This window comes from Parasteatoda tepidariorum, chromosome 8, assembly GCF_043381705.1.
Source record: "Parasteatoda tepidariorum isolate YZ-2023 chromosome 8, CAS_Ptep_4.0, whole genome shotgun sequence".
In the NCBI taxonomy this organism is placed as follows: Eukaryota; Metazoa; Arthropoda; class Arachnida; order Araneae; family Theridiidae; genus Parasteatoda; species Parasteatoda tepidariorum.
This window is the reverse complement of record NC_092211.1, coordinates 8,830,272-8,846,384: the sequence shown is the minus strand read 5'-3', so window position 1 is coordinate 8,846,384 and position 16,113 is coordinate 8,830,272. Positions and strand designations below refer to the sequence as shown.

At 30.0% G+C, this 16,113-nt stretch overlaps 1 protein-coding gene across 9 annotated transcripts in view; it reads left to right on the top strand.

Annotated features, from left to right (window-relative positions):
* Positions 1–16,113, top strand: part of LOC107454192 (calpain-B) — a 100,624-nt gene that overhangs the window by 82,154 nt on the left and 2,357 nt on the right. For 8 of the 9 annotated variants that reach the window (XM_043051893.2, XM_043051897.2, XM_071184447.1 and 5 more), the window contains 6 exons: positions 1,905–2,040; positions 8,336–8,394; positions 9,796–9,864; positions 10,230–10,308; positions 12,378–12,491; positions 13,866–13,924. In XM_043051893.2, the coding sequence (XP_042907827.1) occupies positions 1,905–2,040; positions 8,336–8,394; positions 9,796–9,864; positions 10,230–10,308; positions 12,378–12,491; positions 13,866–13,924 (516 nt within the window). Of the gene's footprint in view, positions 1–1,904; positions 2,041–4,186; positions 4,231–8,335; positions 8,395–9,795; positions 9,865–10,229; positions 10,309–12,377; positions 12,492–13,865; positions 13,925–16,113 lie in introns of those variants that run through there. The other variant, XM_071184451.1, reaches the window with a different exon arrangement.

The following is a 16,113-nucleotide window of genomic DNA, read 5'->3' as shown; positions in this document are numbered from 1 at the left end:
AAGATTGTGTGATCTTTAATTTTTTTCATGATGAAAACAAAAATGCTTGCCATTTGCATATTATTTTATATTCGCATTTCCCTTAAGTATCCCTTGTTTTTCTGCAACTATAATGAATTTATTACGTTTTGTATTTGAAAATTTAATAAAAATTTGTAAATTAAAAAAAATTTAAATTTTTTTTTAATTAATTTAATTGCTATGGAAAATATAATTTATAACTTTGTTTTTATGTAAGATCATGATGAAGAAGCTGATCGTGATTTAACTTCTTTAATCTTTTGAATTAAAAATTTTTACGTATAGGGAAGGGAAAAAATACTCAATGAAATAAGTTTTGTACGTGTATTGTATAAGCATATAAGTTCGTAAGGCCTTATTAAAAAAAAAATTTCCTGACCATAAAAATTGTTCTGTGCTTATTATAACTTCGAATGAAAAAGTATAATGATATAAATTATCTGAAAAGAAACTCAATTGCTTATTCTAAATAATAAAAAATAATGTTCTTATATTTTCCGTTAATTCCTACACGAAGTTTCAATAGTAGTATCCAATAGTATTTCAAGCTATTTGTATTAAAAGTGGAAATTAGGATTAAAAATTATCAAATATGGAAAAATGCTATTCTAAAAAATTTCCGTAGCTTATGAGTTAATATTTGAAAAAAATGTATTCAAAAAAATAATTAGCTTTTTAAAATTGTTAATGATAGTTACAAACATAAAACTATAATTCTAACTAGTATAAGTAAATAAAAAATGTAAAAAGAAAGACTTTTAAATGGGAATTGAAACAGTCCAATATGCTTTTTATGCTTGAAAAATTAATTTCTTGCGAAGTAAAATTTCATTACGCATTTTTTATTCTTTTTGCATACTATGTATAATTTTTTGTGAGAACTTAATTATTTTTTGTTTAATTTCTTGTTTTAAATCTTTACTTCTAACTAAAAGAAAACAAAAATTGCCTTATGAATTATTTTCGAATGCAGTTTTTATATTGATTGCAAATATGTGAATGTTTTTTTCTCTCTCAATCAGCTCTATTTTTCGAAGCTTTCGGGAAACTTACAAGTAAAATGCACTCTTTCTTCACATTTAATTTCTCTTATTTACAAAGCATTTATAAATTGATTCATAATGTTCGCTGTTGATTAACTTTATTAGCTGAGTATAAATTTTGGTTTGTTCCTAAAAATGTTTTCAGAATTAATTTAAAATCTAAATACAGTTTTAATTTCTAACAGTTTATACAGTATGCTTTCGATATCTCTCTAAGTAGCATTATTTTTGAGATAGCGGGTTTTCGAGATAACAAGTTTAGAATCAAATGTGTTCTAAAGAAAGAGTACTAATAAAAATATTTGTATAATAGTTGGTCTAAATGCAGCAATGATGATTTTATTTTAAAAGCAACACAAAAATAACTAAGCAAACATAAATAGCAAAACATAATAACATAAAAGAATTAGTTTGCAATAAACTTACATCAATAGAGTTTATTTTCTTAAAAAAAAACTTTACCATCGTGACTTGTTGACATAGTTTTCGAAAATGTTCATCAATCAATTTTTCTATTCGAAAAGCAATTGCCGAGTCATCGAACTATGTTGTGTTTCTGGAGCTTCTAATGAAACACCCTCCCTCTAAAGAAGAAAAAAAGCTCATACGGTTTGAGGAATTTTGTTTATTTACATCAACTTCTTTCCAATGAAAATGCTCGTAAATTGTTTTTAATGCATTTGGGTGAAAATATTGGTGTCCTTTGTCCAATCCTCTCAATTTAATTTATTGTTCAGCGAATGTCGTTTTTCAGAATGTGTGTTGGCATGTGAATGATTTTAATAGCTATTTCATTGAGAAAAAAAATAATAAAATGAAATATGATTTCTTGAATTGAAGGTGAAACTTCAAGAAACGGAAGAGGAGAAGAGTAAAGAACAGGAAGTGAAAGATTTCTTCGCTACCATAGCCGGAGAAGATCTTGAAGTCGATTGCTATGAACTGCAAGAAATATTGAATTTTGCACTAAAGAAAGGTATCACGCTCACTTTTTATATTTAAACTAAACCACATGTAGCTTTATTTCATAATACTCTCAAAATTTTTTTAACTGGTATACTTAATTTTTGTTTATAATATGCATTACTTTTCATGAATGGAATTTGATTTCATCTCTTCTTTATTCCCGGCCAGGGCTTCGGGGACACAAATAACACTTTTGTTTTGTTAAACAGTTATTCACAGGGTTGGACGCCTGGTGGCTGAGTGGTAGAGCTTCGCACTCCCGTGCCACAGATCCTGGGTTCGATGCTCGGGCCGGGCAAGGTTGACTCAGCCTTTCATCCCTTCAGTGGGTCGATAAATGAGTACCAAGCATGCTTGGGAACTAAACACTGGGGGTTCCGCCTTCGGCTGACCATCTAACCGGAACATCTGCTCTTGCACCCCAGAGCTCAAGGTCAAAAAAACTGAGATGGGCACCGTAGGCCTTGGCCCTCTGTGGGCTGTCGTGCCACTGAGTTTACGTTTTTATTTGAATTTAACTATTATTATTTAATATTTTTTTTTTATAAAATAACCATTTAAGTACATTTCATTTTAAATAATAATAATCGTGAGAGGTTTAAAAAAACAAATTATTCAGGTTTTTAGTCGGGAATAATAATAATCACATTATGATGAGTTAAAACATTTTTTAAAAAAAGTTAACTATCAGTATTTCGATATTTTTTTTAAAAAAAAATTTATGTTTATAGCGTTAGTTCATTAAACTGAATTACTTTACAAAGTTTTAAAAAAAAATAAATCTGTTGAGCTATTAATTTAACGAAATTTTTTTTATTGTGTATGTATATATTTTCTAGCTAAAAACGGCATGAGTATTTACTATAGCATTGGGTGTTTCATACTATATTAAATATTAAAAAACATCATTAAAAGTCGAGGATGAATTTAAAGTATCTGTTGAAACAAGAACAAAACTTATATAATTTAAGTATAATGAAATAGTGTGATAAGTATAATGCTTCGCGAAATGACTGCTTCATTATGTGTTTTGAGCTTTTTTATGTGAATTGTGTTAATTAAATGTAACTGCTCTATTAATCTTTAATTAATGTAATCATTATTTAAAGCAGAAAGCGACTTTGCTACCAATAATTTCGTTTAAGTCGATACACTAAACCAGAAATAATTAAAATTTGAAAATACGTTTGAAAGCGGTAGTACCAGGAAATTATAACTTCTTAAATATAGTTTTTTTTATAATTAATTTTATAAAACTCTACTTTTTGGATATTGATGGTTTCTGTTTAACCCATTTATAAAACTGACCCATAATGCTAAGTGAAGAAATGATACTTAAAGAATATCAAACAACCACGGGCAAGCAACTAGTCCAGTTTTAAAAGACATTTGGGTGACTCTCTGTGGTGGAAAATACTTCTAATTTTGACCCAGGTCAGACGGCGTGGACAGCCGCTGAGCTGGTTCCCATACCGTTCGAGCATACCGTTCAATGGAATAGAATAAAATTTTATTTTGTATAAAAATACGATAATGAATACTGTTAAAAACGTTTACCCAACTCTTACGCGTACAGTGAAATTTTTATTTTCTTCGTCTACTTTTTTTTTGTCGAAATGATATCTTTAGAATCAATAAAACTTAAAATGGACTTGTAGCGATATATTAAACATGAATAGTAGCGGCGCTAGACAGAAACGAAGAGAGCACGATGCTGCAAAATACAAATCACAACCCTTTACTCTTGTTTTTTGTTGTCGTGTTTTCTTTAGTGCTGATTTGGTAGTATGTCGAAAATTATTAAAAACAAAACTTTAATTTTTTTTATTTCTGCCAAGCGCTGCTATTTTTTCCGCTGAAAATAGTTTTACCTTAATTTTAGGTGTTTTATTTCCCATTTCAATAAAAATAGTTTTTCCATTTGAAAATTTCGAAATCCTGTAACCGTAAAATCTGAATTTTTTTTTAACGTTCTTCTTGGGCGTTATTTTGAACGGTATGCACGCCAGGAAATAAAAAGCCAGCAAAGCTATTTGATAATCAGCTTGTATAATTGTTTTACTATAGTTATATTAAATTTAATTATAAAAAAATCAATGCATTTTTATGCAATGAAATATTTATTGATTGTTAATTTTGATTGTTTCTACTTCCAGCTTTCTTGGTATTAGGTAGGCCCTGTTGAAAACAGTCTTTATTATGTATAGAAATTTTATTGCAAAACACCCACATTTGTTTTTCATTATTGTTACAATGTGCATGGTTTTGTTTCAATTCATTATCTATTTATGTCTAATTTATTTGTTGTGTTTTTATTTTTTTCACCCCACCTCACCTTTTGAATTTGCTACTTCTACAAAAGAGCATGGTAAGGATGGTTACAGAAAAAAATATTAAGCTTTTTACTAACACAACTAACAATCACAACCAACACACTGCATGAGCAATGTCAAATCATCTCGCAAATAATTGTGGTATTCAAATTGTTGTTAAAACTCGAAATGCCGGAATAGTGAGGCTCGCTTCAAAAACTGTTAAATGAAATAGTAATTTCGAGTAAACCATTTTTCATTGACTATTCATGAAGTAATGTGAAATTCTGTCGTTAAAGTAACGCAATAACTACATTCAATGTCTGGTAAAGTGATGTATTAATATATATAGTCAAAAATAAAGTAAATAAAGGTTAAAAATATTTATAAGAAAACCACACAAAAAAAATAAAAATTTTGATCACATTGTGGTTACCCATTGGTCAAATTTTTTTTATTTAATTTTAATTCCACACAAGCAATTCTTTCCCTTCTTAAGTATTCATATTCATTCATAAAATCAAAGCCAAGACAGTAATTATAAATAAGATAATCATAAAAAAACAACATAAAAACACTTTAAATTAATATTATGTAAAACCATTTAAAATTCACTCTGGTAAAAATAACTCTGTCTGGAACAAAACTCCAAGATGTTTCAAAATTATCGTCTGTTTTTTTTTAAATTTTTATTTATTTATTTGATCTCGCCGTGCTTCTCTTTTATTGATGCTTATGTTAGCCTGATTTTTTATAACTCTTACAACTTTTTATTTGTTATTATGATGTTAAAGTGGATATAATGTGCAGACGTTGAAAACTTAAAACAACACCTATTTTTAAGGGGTAAATCATCGCAAATAAATAACTAAAAAAATAAGAAATAAACAAAAAAGAAATATCAAAATCTAACGAATAACTAGAGAAGGAGGAAAGATGTAGAACATCAAAGCGCGTTTGATTGCTGAAGGAAACAGAAAAGAGGTAATGGCCGTTATTGAAAACGCCCCCAAGTTTCATTAGACAATCTAAATGGCTTTGGTGTTTCTCATCACATTTTCCACACTAGTGATTCTGTAAGATTTTGACTCCTACTTATTTTCGGTCCTTATTATACACACATTTTGTGTTTAATTTTTGATAAGAGCGATCAATACAAAACATTGTGTGAAGTCTTTTTTAATTTTTTTAAATATTTTTTTTTCTATTACATGTATAGTGTGCAATATAAAAAGTCAAACACCCTGAATAACTTTTGAAAAATAATCGCATTTTTACTTTCTAGAACTCAATAATTCGAGGACTAATCTCAAATATGTTTATTAATTTGTAAACACACGATATTTTAAGTTATGACGTTAGACACAAACATGTTAGACTAAACATTCATTAATAAGTAAACATTCAACAATTCGTAAATAAACATTCATTTTTTGACCGTCAAATTATGAGGGTAGCCGCAATCTGGAAAATAAAATTACAATACTTTAGTAGAGAGTGGTCGAAAGTTTGAACCTTTTAGTCTTAATTTTTGCACATTGAGCTATATTGTGGAAAGTTTTTAAGCAAATCGAAATTTTTTTTGCATACAATTATAAAACTCGCTTATCGAAAGATAGTTCCATGTAAGAAAATTTTTTTTAGTTTATTATTTTTTATAATTTTGTTAAATAATAAAAAAAAACATTTACATCATTTTAAAGTGTGTTAATTTAAATGGTGAAATTTAAATATTGTATATTTAATGAATTAAATAAGTACGTTTTTGTGTCTAATTTTTGAAGTATCTGCCCTAGTTAATTAGTACATTTAAGGTTAGAACCTTCAACTAACAAGGTTGAGTCTTAGTCGGTGGAAATCCAGTCATTAGATCAAAAGTTATTCAAGGTGTTCACATTTTCTTTTCGCAGTGTACAATAGCAGTTCTGAAAATTTATATACTAATGGGAATTGTAACCCGAAAGTTCGTAATGTCAGAATAATACTATAAATAAGTCGTGAACATAAATAAAACACGATTCTTAACCCTAAAATATAGAAATTAGTAATTACTTGAAATAACAGATTTGCCTCGGTAACAAGTACTTAATCAACAGTTTCAAAGCCACAATTTTTTGCGAATTTTTTCACAGCATGAGCAGCAATTACTAACATGTAGATAGAGCTAACATAGAAAAGTAGTTGGCTTAATAGATGCAGTTATTATGCATTACGGTTTGTTTGTCTTTTAAAAAAATATTGTTAAATGTGACTTTGCATCTTAAGTTTTTGGACAGACCAAAAAACAATCCAAAAATTCTACATTAGATTGTTCTGAAAAAAGATTTTCTAGCTGTTCATACATTAAAAGCTGATATAGAAAAATATATAGGATGTGTTCACTAAGGTCTGTGTTCACTTTCTTAACCATTAAACGGCTACAGCTATAGTCATGAAAAGTTGTCTTTGAATAGTAAAATAGTCTTTGTATAGTAAAATAGCTATGTGCTAAAGTACGAGTCAACTTGCATCGGCATCTGGTGAAAAACTGGAGAGTCACCGTTCATATCTCAAAAATGGCAAGTGTATATATGGGCAAGTGTTTACACCAGGTAGCTCTCTAACCAATTTCATCCTGCAGAGCTGGCCTGCTCAACATATGACCTGCCAACACTCAATTTGTGGCCTTCAAAGTTTTCATATAAATCGAAAAATAAAATTTGAATTTTTATTTGACCTAATATGATTTAGTTAAAAAGGGATTTTTAATATACGGATATCAATATAATTCTTCTCTCTGTAAATATTGGCCTCAACTTTTGTTGATCTTTGAAACCAGGAAAGATGTTCAATGGATTCTGCTCCGTTACGAACTCTGCTTCTTTGAGGACCAAACATGCTTCAAAACCAGTATTTATTTCGATTTAAATAAATAGGTTCGAACTTGATTGCAACCCTTGGTGTATCTAGTTCAGTTCAGCCTTGGTAAATTAAAGCCCATTTTACGTTTTTGATATAAGTTCGGTTAACAGTTAACTTTGCGATGTCTCAAAATGAAAAGATCACGCTTTGTTCATAACCTAAATGACATTAAAGCAAGCAGCATATGTCTGGAGGTTTGTATGAAAAAGTGTTTCTTACAAAGTTCTTGAATATTGCAGTTATTTTCATCTTGTGTATGCTTATATTTTTGTTACATGCAATTCTTTTTTTTAGTATCAAATGTTCCTTTTTAAATTCTTAAATGATATAATTTTTTTCATACATTATTATTGCTTTCTTTAAAATCTTTTGAACTGCGGCAAATATAGTTGGCATAATATAGCCTACAGGCTATATTATGCTAACTAAATTTGCAGGGCAAGGCTGAAATTGCGCTTGACAAATTTTTTTTTAATGTTGTCGATATGAAAATAAAAATACTAAGTCCTTTATATAATCGAGAAAATTTTCCTTATTTTGGAAGTACAGTGCACTCTCGATATCTCGAAAACCTTGTTATGTCAATACAAAAATATTTTTATCCTTGGCATTATGTATTCACCTAATGTTAATTTGAATTCCTATGTCGAAGAATTTCTTCTCAAAACCTTCAATTGAATCAAATTCTTCAAATTGAATTTTTTTGAGAAAAATCACTTAATAAGTTTATTGTAAACCAATTCTTTTCTATTAAATGCACAATTATTTTTGCCGTACTTTTAAAAATAAAATTATCAATGTTTTATTTGGACTTATAGTCAACTATCATTACATACATATTTAATGGTCTTACGTTTCATGACTCTACTTTTCAGAGTAATATTTTGGAATATATTTTTCTACTTTTTAGAACATTTTTAGTTCTGTGCTTGTTATCTCCTTATTTTCATAGCTTCCCTTCAACTTTGAGATATCGAGAGTCTAATGTATATGCGATTTATAAATCTAGTATTCTCCGATTCTGGATGCTTTTTTTTTCCAGTTTGATTCATGCTTTTAAAATTGTTAATTTTCGACAATAATTGTTTTTAGAGTTCGAATTCGAGGGATTTTCACTGGATGTCTGCAGAAGTATGGTTTCCATGATGGACGTATCCTTTCTTTAATCATTCAATCCATTACCATTTATACAACCAGTGCAATTGATCCTCTCGACCATTATATGTGGCAGCCATTTGAATGAAAAAAACGATCTTATTTAAAATCTGCTCAGGATTGGTGTGTACACTACGTTTGGCAGTCTAATAAAGAAAAAGAGTTTGTGGCAATACACTATCCGGCTAAAAGTATCCGGACACCCAGGGGTATGGACTTAGAGTGTCCTGAGGCACATATCAATAGGATGTTGGTCTTCCTTTTGCATCGATGACAGCTTTCTGTGAAGATTTTCCACCAGTTTTTGATAGGAATTGACTTCCATCATAGCTGAAGTGAGTGCTTGCAGTGAGGATTTGTCTGGGGCTACGTAATCTGCGCTCTAATTTATCCCAAAAGTGTTCTATGGGGTTTATATCGGGACTCTGAGAAGGCCAGTTCAGTTTTTGAGCAACCATTTTGTCAAACCACGTCTGTACAATCCTCGATGGAGCAGTTATCCTGCTGGTAGAGAAATGGGCCTGAAATATTGCCATAGAGTTGGGAGTGCAGTATTATCCACATCCATCTCAGAGTTAATGTTTCTAACCATGACCACAGGCCCAGGCCAAACCACTAGAAACACCCCCACACCATGATGCTTCCACCACCACAACAACCGGGTGTCCGGGTACTTTTGACCTGATAGTGTATAATGATAAGATACTTATTATAGTTAGAATAGTTGTAAGGATCAACAATTTCGAAACCAAGGGCATGGTACTGGCAATGTGGTTAGTAATGCGCTGCCATATAGCTGCTGGTGACCGTTAATTTTACCCCATAATGGATGACTATCAAATTTTATATAATGATATAAACTTTTTATTACTTTAATTAGGGCAGGGGTGATTGTGAGTTCAACTCAAAAATCCTGAAAATTTCTTGAGCAAAATCATTAATGACGCACTTCAAAAAATTAATGTCTTGATAAATTTAGATCATAGATATTTTCAAAACATGAAATTCTAAATAAATTATAGATAATTATTAATTTAAATTATGCTGCATATAAGTTTACTTTTATCTCTAATCACATTTATTTTTCTACCAAATGAAAGCGAAACCAAGTAGAAATTCTATTTCTAACATTTTTAAATAAAATGTGCAAACATTTTTATACATAGATGTGATCGAAGATTTCTTGAAACTTCTGGACCTTAGATTTCCGGATCGCGGTTTGCGAGAAAATCCGGAAATCCGAATTTTTCACGGAGCACAATCATCTCTGCTTATGATTTATTACTAAAAATTATTATTAAATGATTATTTTTTTGCAGTACTTACAATAAAAAATTATATTTAATCGAACATGCGATTTGTATTGTTACTTGATTAATTCTTAACTGACTTGAAAGGTTGATAGATCAGGAAAACTAGGATTAGAAGAATTTAAAAATTTATGGATGGATATTCGAACATGGAAGGTAATTTTTTTTCAAAAAAATATTCATTTTTTTTATAATTTCTTTTATAGAATAATTTCTTGTGTTTATTCTTAGTTATTTTATAACTTCTTATTTACTTTCTCTTATTTTATTCCCATGTTTTTCCATTTATTATTTTTCACATTTTATGTTTATTAACGCAAATGGCAATGGTTAAAATAAGAAATTGTTTTAAATGTATTAAAAATGTAAGGGACTAATCTAACACAGGAAAAAATGTAAGTTACCTAAACATTGTTAAAATTTTTGATATGAAATGAAAAAAACTTTTATTTGTCATATAATTAAATATAGCGTATATTTTGGAAAAAAAACTTAATTGGATATTTTTTCTCTTTTTTCAGAATGTTTTTAAGAAATACGACGTGGACCAATCAGGATCTTTAAATACTATAGAATTGAGGGGAGCTTTACATTCTGCTGGTAATGAACTCATTTTTGTTGCTTTTCAACATATTCCTTTTAAGATTTAGAAAAACGCTGGCAATAAAATTGTAAAATATTTCAGTGACATTCATACAATGTCACAAAATCACTAAATATTTACACAAATTTTTGAAAATATGATCGAGTTAGTATCTGAACTTCCTTTCTAAAATCTAAATTTTTTTAGAATAATCTCGGATGAATAGTATTTACACTGAATTTTTTAAGAGAAATTCGGAATAGTATCGAAACTTCATTATCAAAAACTGAATTTTTAATAATAATTTCAAAATAGTATCTAAACTTTATCAAAACCTGAATTTTTAATCAAAGTTTGAAATAGTGTCTAAAATTTCATAATCGAAAACTGAATTTTTAAGAATAAGTTCTGAATAGTATTTGAATTCCTTTTTCAAAATATGTTTTTCGTCTTTCATTAAAATATTTAAAAAACTAAAATATGTATTTGCAATATATTAAATAAGAGGTGGCATAGGATTCAGTACTGTCTATGCCTAATTTATCATAAGGGATGAGGGGCCTAGGGCCTGGGCCCCTATTATTAATGTTACAAATAATTTATTTTTCGTTAAGAATTGTCTGTTAAAATTATGAGTTAGCAAAAATTGTAGGAGATAAAAGCTCAAATTTACTAATATATAGTATATTACTGATGTTATAAATAATTTAAAGGAACTTTATAAATATACAATAAGTAAATTTTTTAACGTTAGGACCAGGAGGCCCTTGACTATTGTGTTAAGAGACGTTTCTAGATCAGGCTCTAAATACGGTTCATATTTCTCGTTGTGAGCCGGATATCGTGGGGAATACCCCTTTTCGAAAATATGCTACACTGCTCATATCTGTGATGTCATCTCATTAGTGTAATTTAATATTTGGAACTACTGGCTTTGTTGGTGATTCAATGATGTTTTTAAATCATTGAATTGATCATCCAATCATTGAAAATCAAAATTTTTTTTTAAAAAAAAATCATCTTTCTAAAAAATATTTTAATATGAGACTGCTCATATTTTTTAATTATTTTAAAAATTTATGTCAAATAAATATATTGCTGTGTTCGTTTCATTTAGCAAAATTACCGACGTACTTAACGTGAAATGCACTTTTGATAATAGGGATATTTCGCAGATTTACGTTAGGTTTCGTACGTAAGGTTTTAAGCAATTGCGCATGCACCCGGAAAAAAAAATATCAAACTTACGTAAGGGAAAATATATTTTACAAAATTCTTATTTTCCTTTACGTAAGTTTGTACGTAAAAAAGAAGTTAAACACGTAGTGGAACGAAAGAAGTTAAAACGAAGCTAACGTAGTGGAATATCATTTTAACTTTGATCACAAAATCAAAACAAAGATATACAATGGACTTGGACAACAAAGCAGTGGCATACGACTCTAGGTAAAACTGCTGTTCTATGAGTAGAAAAATTTCGTAGATTTTAATGAATTCAGCAATAAAGAATGAAGCTTATTATGTAAATTTGTGGTCAAAGATTGAAGAAATTTAGTTTATACATGAGGTCCACAAATAACCATAACTTACAGTAGTTTGCTTTAAACTACACGGGTAAGTTAGTAGTAATATATAGCACGATTCATTTCTAAATTTCATCATTACATATTATCAAATTCGCAATCAATGCCCATTTTTTTAGTTTGAAGGTCTGCTTAAACAGAAAACAACATTTAGCAGCTATAAACAGCGTGGTTGTAGCTTTGTCTTTGTAGCGTAAATCACGTCAACATAACGTAAAAATACGTAGCATCTAAATACATTGCATATTACATACGACAGCGCATGGAAGCTTAAGTAAAAGTGCAAAATGGATTGATTTTTTGACTGTTTTTTCAGTAGTTAATGATACACTTCGAATTCATTTTAGATGAATTTGAATCATAAGTGTGAATCGATAATTTTTAAGACAGTAATATAGTTTGTAATGTATTGTTATGATTTGTTTTTAATGAAATTTAACTGAGTATAAAGTGAAGTTCTTTAAGTACCTTTAAAAGAAATTAAGATTAAATTATGTTTTCAGGTTATCGCTTAAATTTCCATGTTCTGAGAGCTTTGGTGCTGCGCTATGGAAAGAAAGGAAAAGTCACTTTTGACGATTTCATTATGTGCGCCGTCAAACTGAAGACTATGATTGGTAAGTCTCGTTTAGAACAAACTCTGCTCAAGCCATTACATTTTTTAGTCCTTTTTAAAAAAATCAATTTAGCAGTGTTTGATACAATCAATACTCAAATTAGCCATCTTAAAATGAGTTACATAAAAACCTCGCAAATAACGGTTTAGATATAATTTTGTAAGGTTTTGATCTTGACGAGAATTTTCGAACGAGAAGAGTAAATCAATACAGCTGTATGCCGGGATAGCCTGGTAGGTAGGACGGTGGGCTCGTGAGAACAGAAGTTCGAATCTCATCGGGCGAAGAATCGCAGTGTACTAAATTGTGACTGTGTGCGTTAAATCTGTCTGAGTTACAAAGTCCCCCAAGTTCCCATAACAATTCTCTAAGGGTATTAAATTGGAGATGGGTCGTTCTATGGTTCAAGTCACAATTATGGTCGGGTCCTCCCTGTAAAACGAGATGTGACGTGTGTGTGACTGAAGTAGTATTCGTGGCTATATAGATGGCACCTTCTGCCTTAAAAATTAGCTTGATTTCAAGCAGGTTTGCTGGCATTGGCGAATGGAATAAGCAACAACAAACATCAAGAGATTGGGAGGTCACTAATTTAAGAGACCCCTAACGCGAAAGAAACTTTTTAACGCAAATTTTATTTCATTTCCATAAATAATTTGAAAATGAGCAAACATGAAGTCACAAAGTTTCAATTGCTGAAAAAAAATTTCGAAATACCAAAATGCAAACAAATTATTGGAAGAGAACTTCATTGCGTAATCCTCTCATAATTTTTCATTTTGAAAAATCCTGTTCGCAATTTGAAACTTCATTGCTTACTCTAGCCTGAACTCACTTTTTCTATACTTTAAATTACTTATGGAAATGAAATAAAATTTGAGACGAAAAGTCGTTGTATAACGTTCCTCTTAAGGATTAAAGAATCGCATAGCAACTTATAACCTGAAATTTCATCATGCGCCGCTAGCTGTACTGCCCTAGTTCCTGTGCATTTGAATTGGTACTTTTTATGCATCTAAATTATTTAATTATATATTTTCGACAAATTTTCGTAAAAAAACTGCATTCAAAAATTGCTGTTTTATCGTAATTTAATGATTTGGCGAGCTTGTTGAAGCAATCGCTTAAGGCATTAAATTGCCATGAAACAGCTATTTCCCAGCCTGTTTGAATACAATTATCGATATTAATTATAACCTGCAATTATGATGATTTAAATAAATGAAATTACCAACAAATGCCCACGAACAGGATGTTCATAATTAGGATCCTCCCCTCTGAATTTATTAACACTGCACTGAATCATCCTGTTATTAGTAGTAGCAATTATCGAACACCTCTTTTGATTTAATGACGCATTATTTCTCTTTTTAGAAACTTTCCAAGAACGGGATCCTCGTAAAACGATGAGAGCTACTTTTACATTAGACGAGGTAAGTGTTATCTATAAATATATAGCCAAAGATAAATCTAGAGTTTTGTATACTTAAAACGCCTTCTGGACAAAATTAACCTTATTGCCTATTTAATACATTCAGTTTAATTAAGAAAATAGTGAATGTATTCCACAAAAACTCAATACATCGAAATCCTGCTTGTTGTTGCGATGATAGAAATTTTTTTTATTAACTTAAAATTTATCAATTTTTCAACAAAATACAAGCGAGGTAATGATGAATGATCGTCATAAGGATTTTTGTAATAAGTATTTTTTTATTGAAATTTTAACTTAATAATTTAACTTTTTTGTTAGGGGTAAATTTACATAAAACTAATGTACAGTGGGTAGAAAAAAAAAACAACAGATAAATGAGTTAAGTGGTTAATCAAAAGTTCCATACACAATATTCCTTTATTACTACTTTTTCATTCCAAACGCCCTCTAGAAAGGCAAGTCTGTCATGACTATCGGTTCCTTGGTCTTTTAGGTTAGATTCAAAATTACAACCAGATCTGCATTACGCTACATGTTTCGGTTGTTTTACACTGGATATACAACTAAATAAAATAAATTTCTGTGTGAAGCTAAAAGGAATAAAACATCTACTTTTTCCTAACTTAGCTCACAATACTCTATTTTAGTTAGCTGATGATTTATATTGAGTTTGCAATTATCAATGATCAAACTTGTAGCTTTGTCATTTTGAACCCTACTCAGAAGACAAAGAAAGGAATTCTAAGACCAAGCATTGGAACAAACTTGTCTTCTTCGATGACTTTTTGAGAGAAACTAACTTGCATTTGAGTAAAGACATTTTAGTGTCTTAAAATAATATTGTTCATACCCCTACACCCTTAGGCAGCAAAACCCCTCTATTATATAATGTTTGAATGGTCCCTTATTTGATACAACATATTTAAGAACATATGAAGAGCTGAGTGGATGAAGAGCATGAGTAACATTTTGAAGAAAAAAAATTAAGTTTTATCAGAGATAGTTTTTATTTTATTCTTATTTAAATATACAACATTCATTAATTAAGTCTTTTAATTTCGAAGATTTCAGAGGATAAAGAATCCAAGTAACAACTACTGAGTGTTTTTTTAACCGGAAGAATGATCCAAGTGAATTTAGCAATAAATAGCCAACAAGCAACCAAATTAAAATGCCATTGTTTCCCTCCTGTTTCGTTTTACTTCCAAATTTTGTTGCCATATATAGCAGAACATATTTCACTTTTACATTAAATAAATGTATTTTTAATTTCAAATTCAAACATTGTGATTTCCATACCTTGAAAAGCATTCTGGAAGTGTTCAGTGCCTTTTTAATCCTGTTTTTAATGTCCTCGTCAGTATCACCACGAGTACTAATAATTTCTCCAAGGTACGAAAAAAAGTATTTGTCTCATCAATTTCCTTTGAATTTGCCAATAATTTGCAATTTGTTTAATTTCTTCAATTACTTTTGGACTTCAGTTTTTTCCTTAAATGTCCTGAAAATCTTGGAGACATTAGAAAGTTGTCATCAGCTAACTACAAGTCCCCTGCCATTTGTGGGACTTTGCCCATCTCTATGCTGGTCCTAAACCAGAGCAAAGAAGGAAGGCTGCGTGTAGGGGCTAATCTCCCAACCACGTAAAAAAGATTACAAAAGCTGCAATATTGCTATTTGAGCCGCGATGGCTCAGGGGGTAGAGCGTTCGCCTTCCAATGAGGTGAACCGAGTTCGAATCGCACCGATAGCTTGCATCGACCACAGCGCTGACGTGAAATATCATCAATGATCATGGGTTAGAGTTCCTTTGCTGTCAAGCTAACCGCGGGAGGTTCTCGTGGTCTTCCTCTCCATGTAACGTAGATGCGGGTTAGTTCCATCAGAAAGTCCTCCACAAAGGCAAATTCAGGGTATCTGGTACATTTTAGATTTTCAAATTCATGACTTTCCATGACTAATACCAAGAATTTTTCATGACTTTACGAAGTTGCTAATTTCTCCGACAAAAACACTATAGTAAATTTAAATAAGCATCATAACATTAATTAAAATGATAGGAGTAACCAAAACTGTTATACTCTGCATCTTCATATTTATAGATTTTTAATTTAAAAACAGAGAAAATAAAGATTTAAAGCAATAAAATAACCCAAAAGTAATTTTTTTTCTTTTTTCTGCAGAATT